Source organism: Struthio camelus, chromosome 9, assembly GCF_040807025.1.
Source record: "Struthio camelus isolate bStrCam1 chromosome 9, bStrCam1.hap1, whole genome shotgun sequence".
In the NCBI taxonomy this organism is placed as follows: Eukaryota; Metazoa; Chordata; class Aves; order Struthioniformes; family Struthionidae; genus Struthio; species Struthio camelus.
The window spans coordinates 6,355,922-6,372,422 of NC_090950.1; the positions used below are offsets into that span (position 1 = coordinate 6,355,922).

General features: G+C 44.3%; 2 protein-coding genes across 5 annotated transcripts in view; one reads left to right on the forward strand and one right to left on the reverse strand.

The window, feature by feature from the left end:
- MYO7B (myosin VIIB) overlaps nt 1-16,492 on the forward strand; it is a 53,476-nt gene extending 36,984 nt beyond the window's left edge. For 2 of the 3 annotated variants that reach the window (XM_009669688.2, XM_068954157.1), the window contains 15 exons: nt 29-198; nt 905-1,086; nt 1,851-1,978; nt 2,566-2,723; nt 3,235-3,388; nt 5,231-5,386; nt 8,818-8,923; nt 9,042-9,155; nt 10,058-10,145; nt 11,268-11,374; nt 11,837-12,022; nt 12,899-13,015; nt 13,835-13,918; nt 14,711-14,830; nt 15,628-16,492. In XM_009669688.2, coding sequence (XP_009667983.2) covers nt 29-198; nt 905-1,086; nt 1,851-1,978; nt 2,566-2,723; nt 3,235-3,388; nt 5,231-5,386; nt 8,818-8,923; nt 9,042-9,155; nt 10,058-10,145; nt 11,268-11,374; nt 11,837-12,022; nt 12,899-13,015; nt 13,835-13,918; nt 14,711-14,830; nt 15,628-15,711 — 1,954 coding nt within the window. In that variant the 3' untranslated portion in view covers nt 15,712-16,492. The remainder of the gene's footprint in view (nt 1-28; nt 199-904; nt 1,087-1,850; nt 1,979-2,565; nt 2,724-3,234; nt 3,389-5,230; nt 5,387-8,817; nt 8,924-9,041; nt 9,156-10,057; nt 10,146-11,267; nt 11,375-11,836; nt 12,023-12,898; nt 13,016-13,834; nt 13,919-14,710; nt 14,831-15,627) is intronic. The other variant, XM_068954159.1, reaches the window with a different exon arrangement.
- LIMS2 (LIM zinc finger domain containing 2) overlaps nt 3,198-16,501 on the reverse strand; it is a 50,587-nt gene continuing 37,283 nt past the window's right edge. The window contains exons 11-12 of one of the 2 annotated variants that reach the window (XR_011142795.1): nt 4,167-4,352; nt 3,198-3,332 (exon numbers count right to left, since the gene is read on the reverse strand). The gene's annotated coding sequence lies outside the window, so the exon portion shown is untranslated. Of the gene's footprint in view, nt 3,333-4,166; nt 4,353-15,254; nt 15,274-16,501 lie in introns of those variants that run through there. The other variant, XM_009669694.2, reaches the window with a different exon arrangement.

Sequence of the window (16,501 nt, forward strand, 5' to 3'; positions counted from 1 at the left end):
TGGTAACAAACTGTTCAATAATACATAGGGCAGTGAAGTCATTTGGACAGAGCTGCACTCTCATCACGCTTCGTGGCGAGGAGTTTGTCCTGACATCTGTCAACAGCATTGTAATTGCTGAACTGGTGGTCATGTTCCTGGAAGGACTGAAGAAAAGATCACGATTTGCTGTGGCGATGCAAGAGAAAAAGCCCCAAGGTACGTCTGATAACATTGCTACAGAGCTGGGAGAAATCTTGAGAGAACACATAGCACTTGATGGAAGGAGCTCAGAGAGGAGCGGGAGGACCCCACAGAAGAGACACTTTGCTCCAGGAGGAATTTATACTGATCAGCACAGCAATGCAGAGCAGAAGGCAATGTGATTCAAGACCTTTGCATACAAATTAGCCTTCCTTGCCCCTTCTACTGCTTTGGATATTGTATTTAGATGTTGCAGTCTCCAAGAGGTCAGCCTACTTGTAGTAGGAAGCTGGAGCGGGCTGCCTGGAAATATTTTCCAGAAGAGTTTCACCGACGTAGTAAGCTGGAAGTTTCTGTGGAATACAGTTGCCTGGAGCAGCAAGGAAGTAATTACGATACAAATATTAACTTCACCTAGTTATCACTAGCAATAAGTTTCTTTCCATGCACTGCAGCCAGTACTGCCCACAAATTCTGCATCCATTTGAATCAAATGGAGTTTTGCCATTGCCTTCAGTGGAATAAAATCAGGCTGGCTGAGCAAATTTTAGTGATTTCTCTGAAGTGTTACTGAGTGATAAGGCATATTTACACAAAACACTTTATATTGCTAATTGAATTTAGGCCTTGAAAACACGATTCCCTTGTCATTCTTATTGAAATCCCTTTCCATTTTCTTGGATTGTCAAGCTTGAACAGTATTTCCTTATTCTGTTTCCAGAAGACCCTGCCATCCTGCCCTTCAAGAAGGGAGACTTGCTAATCCTCCCCGAGGACAAAAGGCTGGATGCAAACTCTGACTGGATCAATGCCCAGAATGAAAGGACAGGCAAAACAGGAAACGTGTCTTTAGAAGAGATCTACATCATTCCTTCCCTCACAAAACCATCTAGTCAACTGCTGGTAAGAAAAGCTTAGCCCTCTTTTGGAAGAGACTGGAAGATAACTGGTATAACAGTGTTAAATATGATTAAATTTGTAACTGGAAGATAACTGTTTCTTCAAAATCAGGCAAGTTCTGTACCTCTCATTTCATTCTGTCTCGTCTGAAAACAAAACTAAACCCAGCCCAGACTCCAACGATAAGATTGCAGTTGCACAAAAGCAATCACCTTCTAAATAATGGTCCGTTCCCCATTAGGGGGTTCAGTGCTTGGAATAGGTAGCAATTCATGGAAAAAGATGTGCAGTTGACTTTTCCTGAATTCACATTGGGCTGAGCGGTGATCATACATTAGGGGACAAGGGAAGCTCTGAATACAGTGGTTTCCTTTAAAGGAACATGCTTCTCTAGGAAGCCAACACAAGGTTTCCCACTGATCACAACAGGTAAAAAGATGAAAATGTGGGGAAAAAAAAAAACACCAGTGGCAATCAGGTGCATTTTTTATGAGTGCTGTGTTCTGGATAATCACACACACTTTGATGGCCACTGTTATTGGGTCTCTGTAAATTGCTTTCTTCAGTCTCCTACTCTCGAGTCTCCTACTCTCAAGTCTCTCGTCTCCTGCTGTTTTCTTGAGTCTCTGAAGATGCTTAGAGGATATGTTATGTCTCTTGCAGCACAGAGCACTCAAGCTTGGTATACACAATCTGTCTGTGTCCGCTGAGTAACACTTCAGAGTCCTGTGTCAGTGTAACCTCTCTCTGTGGCTGTATCCTTCCAGAGTTTGCTGATGATGTCTCCAGACCAGAGGAGGACAGCCTCCCAGAACTCCCACATGGAGGAGCCTGACGAAGAGGATGCCAGAGTGAAGCCTTACACTCTGGAGGAGTTCTCTTACGAACACTTCAGGTGAAGCTCCCTGTGCTAGATGAAACTGCTCCCTGTGCAGTATGTCCCCTAGGAAAGTCTCTGGTTGATCTCCAGCAATCCTTAAAGCCTAGGATGCAACTGCATCTCCCATTTTTGACTGAGTTTCTTCCTTTTGTTCCCTGTAATGAAGCATAACGTTAGGCCTGCAGAGATTCTGGTGCATAGTCTGCTTGTATCTTTCTTTTGCCTGCAGAAATGCAAAGGGAAGAGTAGGAGAACCTCATCTGGAATTTTTTTCTTTTCCTTCCAGCAGGCCCTATGCTTAGGTCTCACCTCTCTCCAGAACTTACCAGCTAGCTAAGGCATGCAATATCTCAGGCCTTAGAAAACAGGGAGGAAATTAGTCTTCTAAATCCTCTCTCCTTCTTGCAAGCCTTCTCCCTTCTGAATCTAAAAGAAACTACATTTCCCTGTTCTTGCTGACCTGCATACTCAAAGGAGATAAGAGATCACCATCTTGGGGAAGAGCATGCCCAGAAATAAGTCTTTGTGATAATGACTTCCTATGTTCATAGCAGTACTGATCCAGTGCATTTGTATCATCGCCTGCACTTGTCTTCATTCAGGACTCCCGAGAAGGAATCCATCAGCAAGGCTGTTCTCCAGAAATCCCGTGGGCGCAGTCAGCTGTGGGCACACTCCAAGGAGCCCTTGAAACAGCCCTTGCTGAAGACAGCATGCACAGACCCTGATCTTCGGGACCTGGCTTGTCAGGCCTTCATTGATATCCTTTCACCCTTCTCCGTGGGCCTGAGAACTCTCAGGGGAAGGAAGAGCTGCCTCCACTGAACTCGCCTCCATTGGAATAATATCACATAAAGGGGTGCACATTATATGTGATTAATATCACATTTAATATCACATTAATGTGATTAATATCACATTAAAGGGGTGCATCTACATTAAAGGGGTATAAGCTCTGCAAGACAGGGGTTAGCTTAGCTTTGTTTTCCTTGTCTAGAGAGAAAAGGTTCCCATTCTGCCCCAATGCCCCACAGCCTGCAATAGCCCACTTAACTGAGAATGTGGCTAGGAGTGAGTGGGATTTATTGCATGTGCTCAGAGCAAGCAGTTAATATCGTACAAGTCATAGAGGGGGCAGGGAATAGATTTAGTCCTTCCTCCCAGGATTTCCCACTCAGACCTGAACAGAGTCCCTTATCATGTTAGGATCCAATCGGTGCTTCCAATTTACCTTCCAAAATTGACCTGCTTGTCCTTGATGGCACGTTCACCCATCATGAAATTCATGGGGGATTACCCCTCGAAACAGGCTCATTCCTCTGTGGAACTCACCGACCAGATATTTGTGGCAGCCATCCAGGAGGAGGTTCTACGGGATGAGATTTACTGTCAGATCATGAAGCAGCTGACTGAGAACAGAAACAGGTACTTGCCCAGGTGTTTGTGCCCTGCTTTTGCAGCTCTCTAGAGTGCAGGTGGTGGCCTCTAGTCCCTGCTATATCTGTATGACGGGGCAGAGGGGAAGGGTGGGCGAATGCTGGAACAACACCTTTCCTCCCCCTTTTCCCCAAGCAATGCTGCGGGGCTCAGTGCAATGCTCTGCAGAGCACTGCTGGGCCACGGAGCAGGACCACTGCTCCTCCAGAAAACATGGCACTGCAGAGAGTTCTTGGACACTTCCAGGGACTGCTCTTCCTAGCCCTCCGTTTGTTTTAAGGTCCCCAATGACAGTATTGCCCTCCTACGAGCATGCAGTTGGCGCTAAATCTTTTACCACCAGCGAATCCTTCTGAGTAGCTGTATTGATTAGCTTACACGACTGGCTTGCAGGAGAGATTGGTCACACAAGCCCCACTCGTGGACGAGTGTCTGAAATAGGCTGCTGCTTTGCTTCCCCACCCATAAACGCATCAGCTGACCTACTTCCCAGGGAATTGCATTACAATAAAAGCTTGAAATACTAATAAAATAATTCCATTTGATAAGGAAATGGTTTGTCATTTCCTAGCTGTAATGTGTCACTGCAAAAGTTAGAAAAGGAGCTTCTTTCTTGTTGTTCCTCAAAGACTATTAAACTTTGTGGAACTTTTACCACCCGTGTAACTATTAAATGTTAAATTTTCTTGTGTGCAGTAAATCTTACAGGCTGTTTAATGCATGGTCTGTAACCATAGTGCCAGTGCCATTCTTGCTGTACTCTTACCAATTTAGTCCTGTGGATCATTCATTGTTTTGAGCAGGATCACTGATGTGGAAAAAACAATGCTTGAAAGGTGGCTATTTCCATATATTTTCATTAGAACAGCCAGAGGAACGAATCTTTCATCCTTCCCAGGCTGCTGCCCTGTGGACCATGCCGCACTCTCACGCAGGCACAAACATCACAGATCTGTAGAGTATAAATGGGATTAAAACAGTGTTTCATGGTCTGCACAATCAGAAAAGTAAATGGTGAAAAAGCCAGCATCTCCTTATTCATCAGAGTTCTGGTGCCCATTCAGAGGCAGGCCTGCTGGCTTTCCTCACCAAAACCCGTTCACTGCGCTTAGCGTTTCAAAGTGATCTGAGGGACCCTGCAATATCGTGTTCTGCTCATGGCTTTGCTGGCAGAATGACGGACCCTCTCCCACCTGCAGAACCTTTCTTACCAGTGAGAGTGAGACACCAAAACTTTGACTAGCAGAGTTCGCAGGCCCAGGGGCTGGAGGAACTGCCCTTCTGGCTGATGACAGGATAAACTTGATCCAGAGTTTTTAAGAGATGTAACTACCTCAATACACAGCGCCATCTCCCTGGTCATTTTTTAGAGCAGAAGCATAAGGGCAAATAAATTGCAAGCAAAATGCTTGTGTTCTAAGCAAAGCCGGGTGGTCACAGAGGGGAGGTGAATCCAAACAACTGATAAAACGCAATCCAAATAAATGTGAGCTTAAACCAGTGAATTGACAGTGGCTTACAAAGAGGACAGCACCAAGGACACTGCTGCCAAGATGATAAACTGGAGCTTATGCTTATTCATGAGATTTGCAACTGTCATGAATATTCATCAGCCAGGATTTAGAATTATCTTCGTATACAGCTTATGGTCATTGCACAGAAAAATGCCTGTCAGCTCCTGCGTGAAGGCTCTGTTGATTTGCTGCTCGCTACTGAATGGCACAATGTCCCATGACGGGGGGGTGATTTTTTTTCTTCCCTGTAGCTGTTGTGTGGTCAAAGGAAGAATTATATGTGGCTCTAGCATGACCATTTTCTTTGTATTCACAGGTACAGCGTGAACAAGGGCTGGCAGCTACTTTGGCTCTGCACTGGCCTGTTCCCACCCAGCAAGTCACTGCTGAAACACGCCCAGAAGTTCATGGAGACACGTCAGAAAGAGACACTAGCCCTGGAGTGCAGTCGGAGGATTCAAAGGGTGATGAGGTAAACACTCTTGGATATAATCAGCCCAAAGTGTTCAGAAATCATGAATCTGGTGCCAAAAAATCACATAGGATGAAATACTGAGATGCTTTCCTTTCTCTCTTTACATCTTTTTCTTTTAAACGATCATTTTAAAAATTCTCTTATGGACTTGGAACCACTAGGAAAGGTTTGTCACAATTCCACTCTTTTTTTCTGCAGAGTTAGCAATATTTAGATAAGTTGAGCATCACACGCTATCACTTGACTCCCAGAGCTGGGTATTTCAAACACACTAAAAGGCATGAAGCTTGAAACGAAATCGTTAAGTTGTCAGTGATGAGGTCCTGACTTTCCTTTGGTGAGACAGCTTGGTCTCATCCTCCTCACATGCACCTGAGGATTAGTCTTGATTTTGTTGAATTTCAGTAGCAAACAGAGCTGCACATTCACAGCTAAAAATACCAGGTTTTGCTCATCATGGAGCGGCACCACTAAAGTCGCTGAAAATTGCACAGTGCTGATGTGGCTCTGTTGGGTCTCTGTGTAGCAAAGCAGATCCACGATGGGAAGAGAGGAGCAACACAGCCGGTTCCTACTCATTGAAGAAACTTGAATGAGCGAAGCCCTGAGACTTAGCTGGCTGTTCACACCAGGGCACCTCACAACGAGCTAGCCATTACCCTTGTTCTGCCCTCAAGTAACTGTCCTGCTGAGGGTTGACGCAATGGGTCATCCAGCCTACAGTGCTTCCTCAGGTCTGTGTAACACGAGGGCAGTCATTTCTATGATGTCATTATGCTGCTGGGAGTGCTGCTGGAAGTGGAAACCATTTTGCATGCCTGTGTGTGTGAGTGCTAACCCTTAGGTGGTAGAAAGCCACAAGAATTGAAAGAAAAGTCCAGTAACATGAACTGTGAGGAACCTGCTGATTTATTTGTTGGTGTGATGAGCATGACATGACCAGAGAGAATGGAAGGACTACCTGGGTTTCAGTAAGGATTGACTGACTTGTGGGGGGCTTCCCTAGATTCCTCCAGATATTGGAATTTCCCACCTTATCACTTGGGGAACCCAGTGCCCTGGTGCCAAGGTTAAGCCCAGCCTTTTCCCTTTTCCTGCTGCTGTGCATTACTCCGACTCTCTAAATGCAGCCCAGCACAGCCCTGACCGCCACAAACCTGCTCAGCAATGAGGCTACCCAATGGTTTCTTCCTCCAGCTCCTTCATCCTCCCCCTTCCCTTAGGCTGGGCCATGTGTTTGGTCTTTGAGCCCTGTAGGCCAGGCTCGGGGGGCATGCTAACGCAGTGGCTGTTCCCCTCGCAGTGGGTGGGTTTCAGCACGGCTGGGGAAATGTCACTGCACACTGAAATCGCCTTTCAAGTGCCTGAAAAATGCATGGTGAGGAATGCTATTCATTGCTCTTTCTGTGGAGAAGACTGAAATGTTCCTGCCTCCCTTTATCATGTGCTGCTCACACTCTAAGCCCTGTTTAGCCATACAGACCCTCTTTAGAGCGGGGAAACAGGGAGGGGGAAATAGCAAGGGCTATTTGGGGGGGATTTTTTTTTTTCTGAGATCTCTCTGCAAAGTGCCTTAAATTTGGAGCTTGGCAGGGGGGTAGAGGAGCAGAGAGGACAAAACGTTGTTTTCTAAGAGCAGTTCTTTTCCCAAGACTAAACCTGCAACCGCTCTCACCCTTTCTCCCTGTGAGTAACCTGCTCTCCTTGGAAAGGGGAGAGCAAGCAGCTCAAAGGACTAACTACATTACACAGAACAGAAGCCATACTGGGCCCCGGACACATCCTTTTCCCCACAAAGAGCTTTACTGCTTCATCTCCAGACTCCTGGGCAGGGAACGAGAGAGCGTCCTGGAGGTGCTAAGAAGGTCCTGCTTTGACAACGAATTCCCAGCTGAGGCTGCAAGGAGAGGTGGCCCTGGGCCTTCAGGCAAGCTGCTGTGCTTCCTTGGCCTCCTACAGCCTCCCTCTGCTGCTAGGCCAGGAACAGATGACTAAGTAGGGTAGGTCCATGCTCCATCTGGTGCCTGGACAGTACCAGAGCTTTACAGTCAGGTTTTCCTTCTCCAAATGGAACGGTTATTTTATTTAACAGAAGGAAATTAGTTTGGAAATCCACACAACTAAAACCAGATGTCAGGCTAAGCACTCTCCGGAGGCACACAGGAATAGCCATTTTGGCCACCCTAGATTGGCCCAGTGTGAGAAAGGAGATTGGCTCACAAGCTGTAGTGTGTAAAATACATGCATCCCAGTACAGGATAGATGTGTACTTACAGGAGGGAGTCCAGCGTAGGGCCACAAAGATCACTGAGCTACTGGAGTGTCTCTCACGTGAGGAGAGGCTGAGAGAACTGGGACTGTTTAGCCTGAAGAAGAGAAGGTTTAGGGAGTCTTACCACTGTTTATAAATATCTCATGGGAGGGTGTAGAAAAGATGGGGCCAGACTCTTCTCAGGGGCGCACAGTGACAAGGCAACAGGCAATGAGGGACAAATTGAAACACAGGAAATTCCATCTGAAGAAGACAGAAATTTCTGAATACAAAAACACTTCTTCACTGTGAGGCTGGCTGAACGCTGGAACAGGTTGCCCAGAGAGGTTGTAGAGTCTCCATCCTTGAATATGTTCAAAACCTGACTGGACACTGTCCCAGGCAACCTGCTCTAGCTGACCCTGCTTGAGCAGGGGGTTATACCAGATGATCTCCAGTGGTCCCTGCCAGCCCTAACTATTCTGTGATTCTGTGACACCTCCCACAGCCTCAGTGGCCCTACGCCACTTAGAACAGGAAAATAACAGCCTCAGAAGGTAACGTGCTAAGTTTGCCCTGACTCTCACCGTATCAAGGTTTTTGTATGACTCAGACTCCAGATCCAGTTCCTATGCTTTACATGGCAGCTCTACTTGGAGGTGTGCTTTCAGGGAATTAGCATTATGCAGCTTGTGTGTCTCACGACTCGGTGATTCTATGCCAGCTCTTATATAAAATATAATACTTCTGGCAGCCCCTCCAAGCCTTTCTGGTACTTGCCTCCTCAGCTGTAACAGTCATTTTGTATCTGAACGCAAATCCTTTTGCTGATGCTTGAACTTAAATAAAATGTAGCACTCCTTGTGACCACTGTCTTCACACTTCACTGTAAAGAAAAATGTTGCTGAATACTTAGAAGGAGGTGACGGTACTGGCTAGAAAGATGCCTTATTCATGCAAACTTCTCGCAGAGTAGAACAGACTTTTAGCAAGTGTGCTAATAAGACCGTTTCTTGCTCTGTTAATACACTGAATTTGCATTAGGGTAAAGGATTAGAGCCCTCTCCAGGTCCCAATACTAGCATTTTGGATGGAATTTATCCTACTGTTCAGTTCCTCAAGGATTAAACAAACATCCAGCACTGACCTCTCTTCTGACTGTGGTGGCATTTTCCAGGAGCGGCTCCAGGAAGTGGGCCCCTCATCCTGTGGAGGTCGATGCCATCTTGCAGAACAACACTAAGATCTCACACAAGATTTGCTTCCCCAATGAAACAGAGCAGGTGAGAACTTTTTTGTTTTCCCAGCTTTGACCTGTGTTCATGCAGGAGAATGTTTCAAGATATATATTTTCCCCTTTCTTCCTCTTCTCCACATAACAATAGCCTTGTTATCTCATAGACATTTGATGTGGGAACAAACACTAAAATCCGGACTCTGTGTCAGAACATCACTTCCAAATTGCAGCTGAGCTCCTGGGAAGGCTTCAGCCTCTTTGTCAAGATCGCAGACAAGGTAATTCTCAGCAAGAGCAGGATAGTCAAACTCTCTCTCCCTCTCATCTACTTTCCCAGACCACCTAAGCAACCATTTATGAAGCCAAGCAACCTAGCGGGTCATTGCTGCTTCTGTCTTCCTGAGGGGATGCAACTTAGACCAGAACTTTTAGAACCTGGCACTTCATTTTCAGACGCCTGAAGGAGCATCCAGAACAGATCCAGAGTGTCCACCAGTAGACACATGGTACTAAAAGCAGACAAGACATGGGCCTTCTTGCAGCTGCTAGGGTGTTAGCCAATCACATGTTACATGTTGCTGGCTTCAGACCATTTCCACTCTTAGGCTTTGCCCAGGAGACATGCTGCACATCTACAATACCCACTAGTATTAGGGAGAGAAGTGGCTGAACAGCACCAGTCATTGCTCCCTGATTTCTCAAGAACTTGCCTTGCCTGAGCTGAAGCGTGGGTGGACTGCCTTGCTGAGAGGTCTCTTCTCTGAGGGACTGTTTGAGCTTTGTCATCAAGGCAAAAGAAGCAGTGAGTCCAAGCACAGGGAGTTTCTGATATGCTGCGTTCTTCAGGAGAGGAAGCCAATGCCTGCCGTTATTTTATGATAAGGAGATGGCTAAGAACTGAGTAGGCATATTCAGCTTGACTTCAGTAAGCTGTTGGAAATAAATGTGAGCAAGTAGGAGGAAGGGAGAAAAAAGCAACAGAAAACAGAATAAGAATCTCCATACAAAATGGAAACCACATGAGCCTTCCTCCTATTTCTCCAGTTCCTTTCCCTTTGCCTCTGCCTTTACTGCCAGGGAAAGATAATCCAGCCTGTTATTTGGGTATGTTGGTACAGGTAGTATTTTATGAGATCTGCTAATCCCTCCTCTCCCTCCTTCATTGGTTGGCCTCTTCCAGGTAATCAGTCAGAATGAAGCAGACTACTTCTTTGACTCGCTGAGGCAGGTGACAGATTGGAACAGGAAGAACAAACCAGGGAAAGATGGTAAGGAGGGTGTCATCGTGAGAAGAAACTGCATGAGATGCTGTGCTGAGCTGGGGAAGCAACACATTTATCCAGTAGGATTTACTCCCATCTTAGCAAGTGTGTGGCTAGAGGCCTATTACACCATTTTTGTTTGTGCAAACAGGGTTACTGCCTGCACCAGCAGTAAGATCCAGTGACCTCATGCAGCAAGTCACTGGCTGTCAGAAACACCAGAACATGTTTGCATGGGGGGATCTCACCACAAATTTTAGAGTCCTACCAAAGATGCTTTGACTTGTTGCATCCAAAGCACACAGCTGGATGCATGCAAGATACCGACAGGTTAATCCTGTTTAGAGTCCAAGGCTTAAGCATTGCCAGACCAGGTATCAGTGAATACATGTAAGTAGGTTCTTGACACAGCGCCATTCCCATTCCTTGCGTCATTAGAAAATTGTAGTCTAGATTACTACTTGTTGATATTGGAGTCCAAGTTGTATTGCCAAGGGAACACGCTGTTAGAGTAAAACCATTCAACTCCCAATGTCAGCAATTCTTTCCCATTCACCTCCATGTATAACTGTACATTTTAAAATCTACATTAAACTCAAACTTCACCCCAGTTTCATACTCCGACCTTTGCTTATTTCAGAACAGCTGAGGTTCAACTGCCTGAACACTAGGCATCTAAGACTTTCTAGCTTCCCTTTTCTGCTCAAAGCTGATGCAGCTGATAGGAGCTCTGAAAATCACATCATAAAGATGTGTGTGCCATATCACCATTAATTCCCGTAAATAGAGCCATCAGAGAATGTGTCTGCATCTGTATTACCTAATTCAGATGTGCTGCACATCAGGCAGCAGCTCTCATGAGCAGCAAGAAACAACAGTTAACGCCTGCATTGCTGAGACCCTCTCCTCCTTTTGCTCTCTCTTAAGAGCACAATCCTGCACCTCCTATCACTCTGTGATCAGTGCCCCGGAACTGACAACTAATCACTTCCTGGGTCATCTGAAATTGCCTTTTGTACTATTTTGCCAGTGATTTCATTTCTTATTACTAAGAAGAAACTCAGTCAACTACAAACTGCAGAACTCTGCAGAGCTACAGAGTATGCTAACACAATGTTGTTTCCTTAGGGGCTACTATGTCTGTGGCTTACGAGGTGTACTTCATGAGAAAGCTGTGGCTGAGTGTAATTCCTGGGAAGGACCTGAAAGCCGATTCAATTTTTCATTACCACCAGGTAACAAGATCCCTAAGGCATAACTATAAAGGCAGGCCCCGCGATCCAAGAAATACTCCTGAGAAAGTGAACCTGCTGGAGTTGTCTTCTCTCCCTCTCCAAGGCCAGCATTACAGTGCCTCCAAAGGGATGTAAGAGTATTTAAAACATGTAGTTAAAAATAGCAGTCAGTAATGTCCATTAACATATATATAACTTTCAGAGCAGAGCTTAGCCCAGCATTTGGCACCTTAGCTGGCATGCCTATGTTGGGAACATAGCTCCCTAATCCACCTGTTCCCTGGAGGTGCTCATCTTCCTCCACTGACTTATCAGGAGAACGTCCAGGAGGAGTCAAAAGTTCTTGGGGTGACCTCAGCCTGTGCTTGGTGAGGCTTACATCCTGACCTCACAGCTTTAGCATGCGTAAGTCTGTGTTTGCTCCAGCCTAGTCTTTCTGGATTCAGAGCTGGTCTCTTCCAGGAGTTGCCGAAGTACCTCAGAGGCTACCACAAGTGTTCCAAGGATGAAGCTGTCCAGCTGGCAGGGCTGATTTATAAAGTGCGCTTCAACAATGACCGTACACAGCTGGCAACCATCCCCAAAATCCTAAAGGAGCTGGTGCCAGACAATCTGCTCCGAGCAGTCTCACCAGATGAGTGGAAGAAAGTAAGAACATCAGCATTACTTAAGGCTTTCCATTAATCATACTGCTTCCAAAAGTTCTAGGAGAGGAGAAATACATGGAGCCGCACTACTTTTTTGATTTGTTAGTTTTTGAAAGCACTGAGGAGTGATGCTAGTTGATGCCGTTTTTGGCATCAATTGATGGCCAGAATTGCCATTTTGCCTGTTACAATCTAGATGCTGCATCCTCTCTACCAAGCCTTTGATAGATATTTGCATACCTGTAGGATTGATTTGAGATATGCATTTTTCATGGAGATACTACTCTATTGTCTGGGTCCAGAAAAAACAGACGCGGGAAAGTCAGTTGTGGGCTTGAGGATTTGAGGATCTCATAGAGAAACAGAAAACTGACACGTCCTAAATATTTCTTAGGTTGGCCAGCAAATCAGTCACCTTGCACCAGGTGTGTGCTGCTCATAGCAAAAGGCTCTTTTCTCCTCCAAAATGCAAGAAAGGTTTAGCAGGCGCTTCTCACTGAACCCCCTGAGAAACACACTGGCCCCTATTTCAGATACAGAGGCAAGGTTCACCCTACATGTTTCAGCAGAAAATGTGATAAATGTCTGTGGAAACACTGGCTCTCTGAACTTTGTTTCATCCTATATTATTACCCCTCTTCCCTGTAATCCATTCCCCTGGGCTCCTGGACTTCTCTCACCCAACTCATTAGCAAGAAGCACTAGGAGGTTCCAGCCTCCCCCTTAGCAGGGTAGGCTATTTTCATTTTCATGGTCTTCCATGATGTCCCTTCTGTTGATGGGGGCACAAGACAGACCTTGCTGATGGTCTGATGCTGTCTCTAGTGCTAATGCCCATCTCCAACTAACTAGGCTCTGTATCTTTTCTCCTAAACAGAACATTACTGCAGCGTATAGCAAACATGAAGGAAAAACTGTGGATGAGGCGAAGGTTGCCTTCTTGAAAATGATACATCGGTGGCCAACATTCGGATCAGCCTTCTTTGAGGTGAAGGTAGGTCTAAAACTCTGTATGAATGGCTTTGTTAGTAGACGAGCACTAGGAGATACGGGTTGACTCTAATTCTATACCTGTGTGCCAATGCGTTATGAAGCTAGCTTCCCACCATTTACTGAGGAAAACTCAGTTCCTTCAAAGTGGAGAGATGAGTCTTTTACACTTTCTGAACTCTGTCTGTTATTTACTGATTATGTTGTTGTTCCAGTTCCTGGAAGGGGCAAAATTGCCAAATACAAGAGTAATCCCTTGGCAGTATTTCTGCTCAATGGAGAAGCAGTGCAGAGAACACTGCAAAGGAATCATGCTGCTACACACATCGTTGAGGAAGTAGCAGTTGTAATACATAGTATTACAATTACGTATTAGATGGGGGCTTTTAGTTATGCAGATACTCAACTGTCCTGTCATTGTTGTCACCAATATGCTGTCAAATCTTACATGCCCTGGGGATTTTCTCCTCAGAACAGAACTGTATTAATCCTCTCATTCTGCAGTAGAAGCCTGCAGGGATCATTTCCCTCTTGGTACCTTCAATCTCTCCTCACTAACCTCTCACCAAAAGAGTCGTTATCAGATAGCCTGGCAACTAACAGACCTGATTCTGCTTTTATGTAGCAGTTGCTCAAGTCTTCAACATATGGCCAAAAAAGTCATCCTTAGCAACAGTTACATAATAGTGAAGAGCTTCAAGTTTCAGTTCATTAATTTGGTAATGAGAAGAAGCAATGTCAGACACTATTAAAGGTCACTATACACTTAGCATGGATCATTTTTCACTTTTTCTGCTTATCTTGCTCTGTTGCTCGTTTATAGCAAACCTCGGAGCCAAATTTCCCAGAGATTGTGCTGATTGCAATCAACAAGCAAGGAGTCTCAGTGATACATCAGAAGACAAAGGTAACAGTTGCTTCTCAAGAGTCTGTCTGGTCCTCTAAGAAGTGTCCACCTACCTTAAACAGGCAGTTCTAATGAAGGATTTAATTGACTGTGCTAATTTAGGGGCAGCAACAAAACCTTCTCCCTGAACGTTAAGGGAGGACAGAGTCCCTCTATTTGTTTTCCGTGTGAAAGTGAAGAATATGTTATTGCCTCAAATCACTTTTTGTAGTTTCTGCACTGAAAAGAAAACATTATAGAGCATCTCGAAAAAAAAGCAGTTATCAGGATGGACCTGGACAAAGTGGTAGGATCAGGATAAGGCAGATGGATGGATGGATAGTGTACTAAGGAACCTGCTTCAAAAAAAAAAAAATCTGTTGCAGGAAGCACAAACTATCTACAAATTACATCAAATGACAATCTTAGTGTTTACAGGCTCTCTAATCCTCTAACCCAGCCGAACAGTCTGGATGTACCAAGTTCCTAGGCAAAAGCATTTATGAATAGCACTCTTTGCTTTTAACAGGGGAACAAATAGTGAGTTTTAGATTACTGTAAATATAATGGTAGTATGCTAAGGCAAAGATCAATACATAATGAAAGGAAGTCTCCTAAAATGATTAAGACTCGTCTGCTTGGTGAATTTTACCACTAGTCTGGATGGCAAGACCCACCTTGATCCACTGCGTATATAAACAAAGCAGGAGCCAAAAAGAAGGCTTTAGTTCTACAGCTTTTCTTACATGACAGCCTGTTTTCATTTGAGAAATGTTGCGTAGCTAAGTTATATTGGTTTGTTTGTCCTTACAGGATATTTTAACAGTTTACCCCTTTAATAAAATCTCCAACTGGAGCAGTGGGAGCACATACTTTCATATGACAATAGGGAACCTGGTACGAGGAAGCCGGATGTTATGTGAGACATCTCTGGTAAGAGGAGCTTTGTTAACTTACACGCAAGAGCCTCCTAATTTTTCCTTTACATCCAGAACTGCTACAAGAGCATGGTGCCAAAACAGACTTTAAAACCAGTGCAGATACAAAAAGCACTGCTATGCCAACATAACTGCCATTTAGAACTAGTTCAGTGCTATATAACGCCACCTGATACAAAGAAGCAAGCCAAAGAGAAAAGGAAAAATAGTAATTTCCCCAACTATTCCCATACATCAAAATTCTACCTGAGACATCAAGAAAAGACTGCACTCAGCCACAAAGCTAGGAGGATTTCCATCTTGCATGCTTTGATCAGCTATGCGGTAACACTTACCATCATAACTTACCATCATTGTAAGACTTTACACTTCTGAACGAGTGGTACCACCTTTTTGGAGAATTGTTTTCAGACTGTCCACAGACTCAGGCAAGCATCACTGTATTGATATTAAAGATAAGTTCATAAAGATAACCTGAAAAAAAAATCTAAGGGCAAACTTCTCTCATAGAAAAGCTTGGATTCCCAAGTACAAGATGAAAAGCTATAGAATAAAATTTTGGGTCGAATATCTACAAAACAGCAGAGCTATGTTCTGTAAACTTCTGTAAACCTGTGAAGGGAAGAGCAGATGGAGGAAGGGCTAAATTATCTAAACAATGATAGGTAAGAAAGAGAAGATGTCCATGCAGGAGAGAACTTAAGAAGAAAATAAAACAGGGAGGAAGAGGTAGTTAATTTTGCTTCTGGAGCTCTGTAAGAGACTTCATTTTTTTCCTTTCCTTTCTGACAGGGTTACAAAATGGATGACCTGTTAACATCCTATGTACGCCTGCTAATGAATGCTGTAAACAAGCAAAAGAACCTGCCAGCCTGAGAGCAGAAATAGAACCCGTGGACCTATATCTGTGCCAAATTACCTATAATTTCATCTCCCAGAAGAAATGCCATTTAAAAATACTGATCTTGGTGATCAGTTTTCTGATTACACACTGAGTGAACTGTGCTGCTGAAATATTGCAAGGGAAGCTCAAGTGAGCACGTGCTTTCAAACATATTTCAAACTTGTCTTTCTTAAATATAGTAGGTAAGTTCCATTCAAACTTCAATTTAGAGGACTTTTAAGCTGGATTCTAATCTAATGTACAAGGGGAAAAACCCTAGACTAATCTGAAAACCTCTTCTGATAGAATTCTAAGTCTCCTCCAATCTTAAGAAGAGAGATACTCTTTTACTTTTTTCCTTTGGAGAGAAACGTTACCCTTGTTTCATACGCTCTTACCAAATGCATAAATTCCCTGAGTCTTTGCAAACAAAGGTAATGTTATTTTTTTCCTCCTAATGTAAAGTTCCAAGAGTGGAGAAATGTCCTTTAGTAGTAGGATAATTGGAGGTAAGAAGCTGTTTTTTCATCCTTTTATCACTAGGACACGTGCTGCAAGTTACAGTAGACTAAGACAGCCAGTTACTGTCACAACATAAATGTCACTCCTGTGTGCCACTAGACCGGTAGGCTGTTTGCTGGCTTACCATTGCCTTAGTTAAATTAGATGGTTTTCTTTCTTCCACGTTTCTTTACGCACTAGGAAACTAAAGACTGCTTTCTGTTATGTAGTTTCAAGTAAGCATAAACAAACTCTGAAATGAGTATGGATTTTGTGTCCATT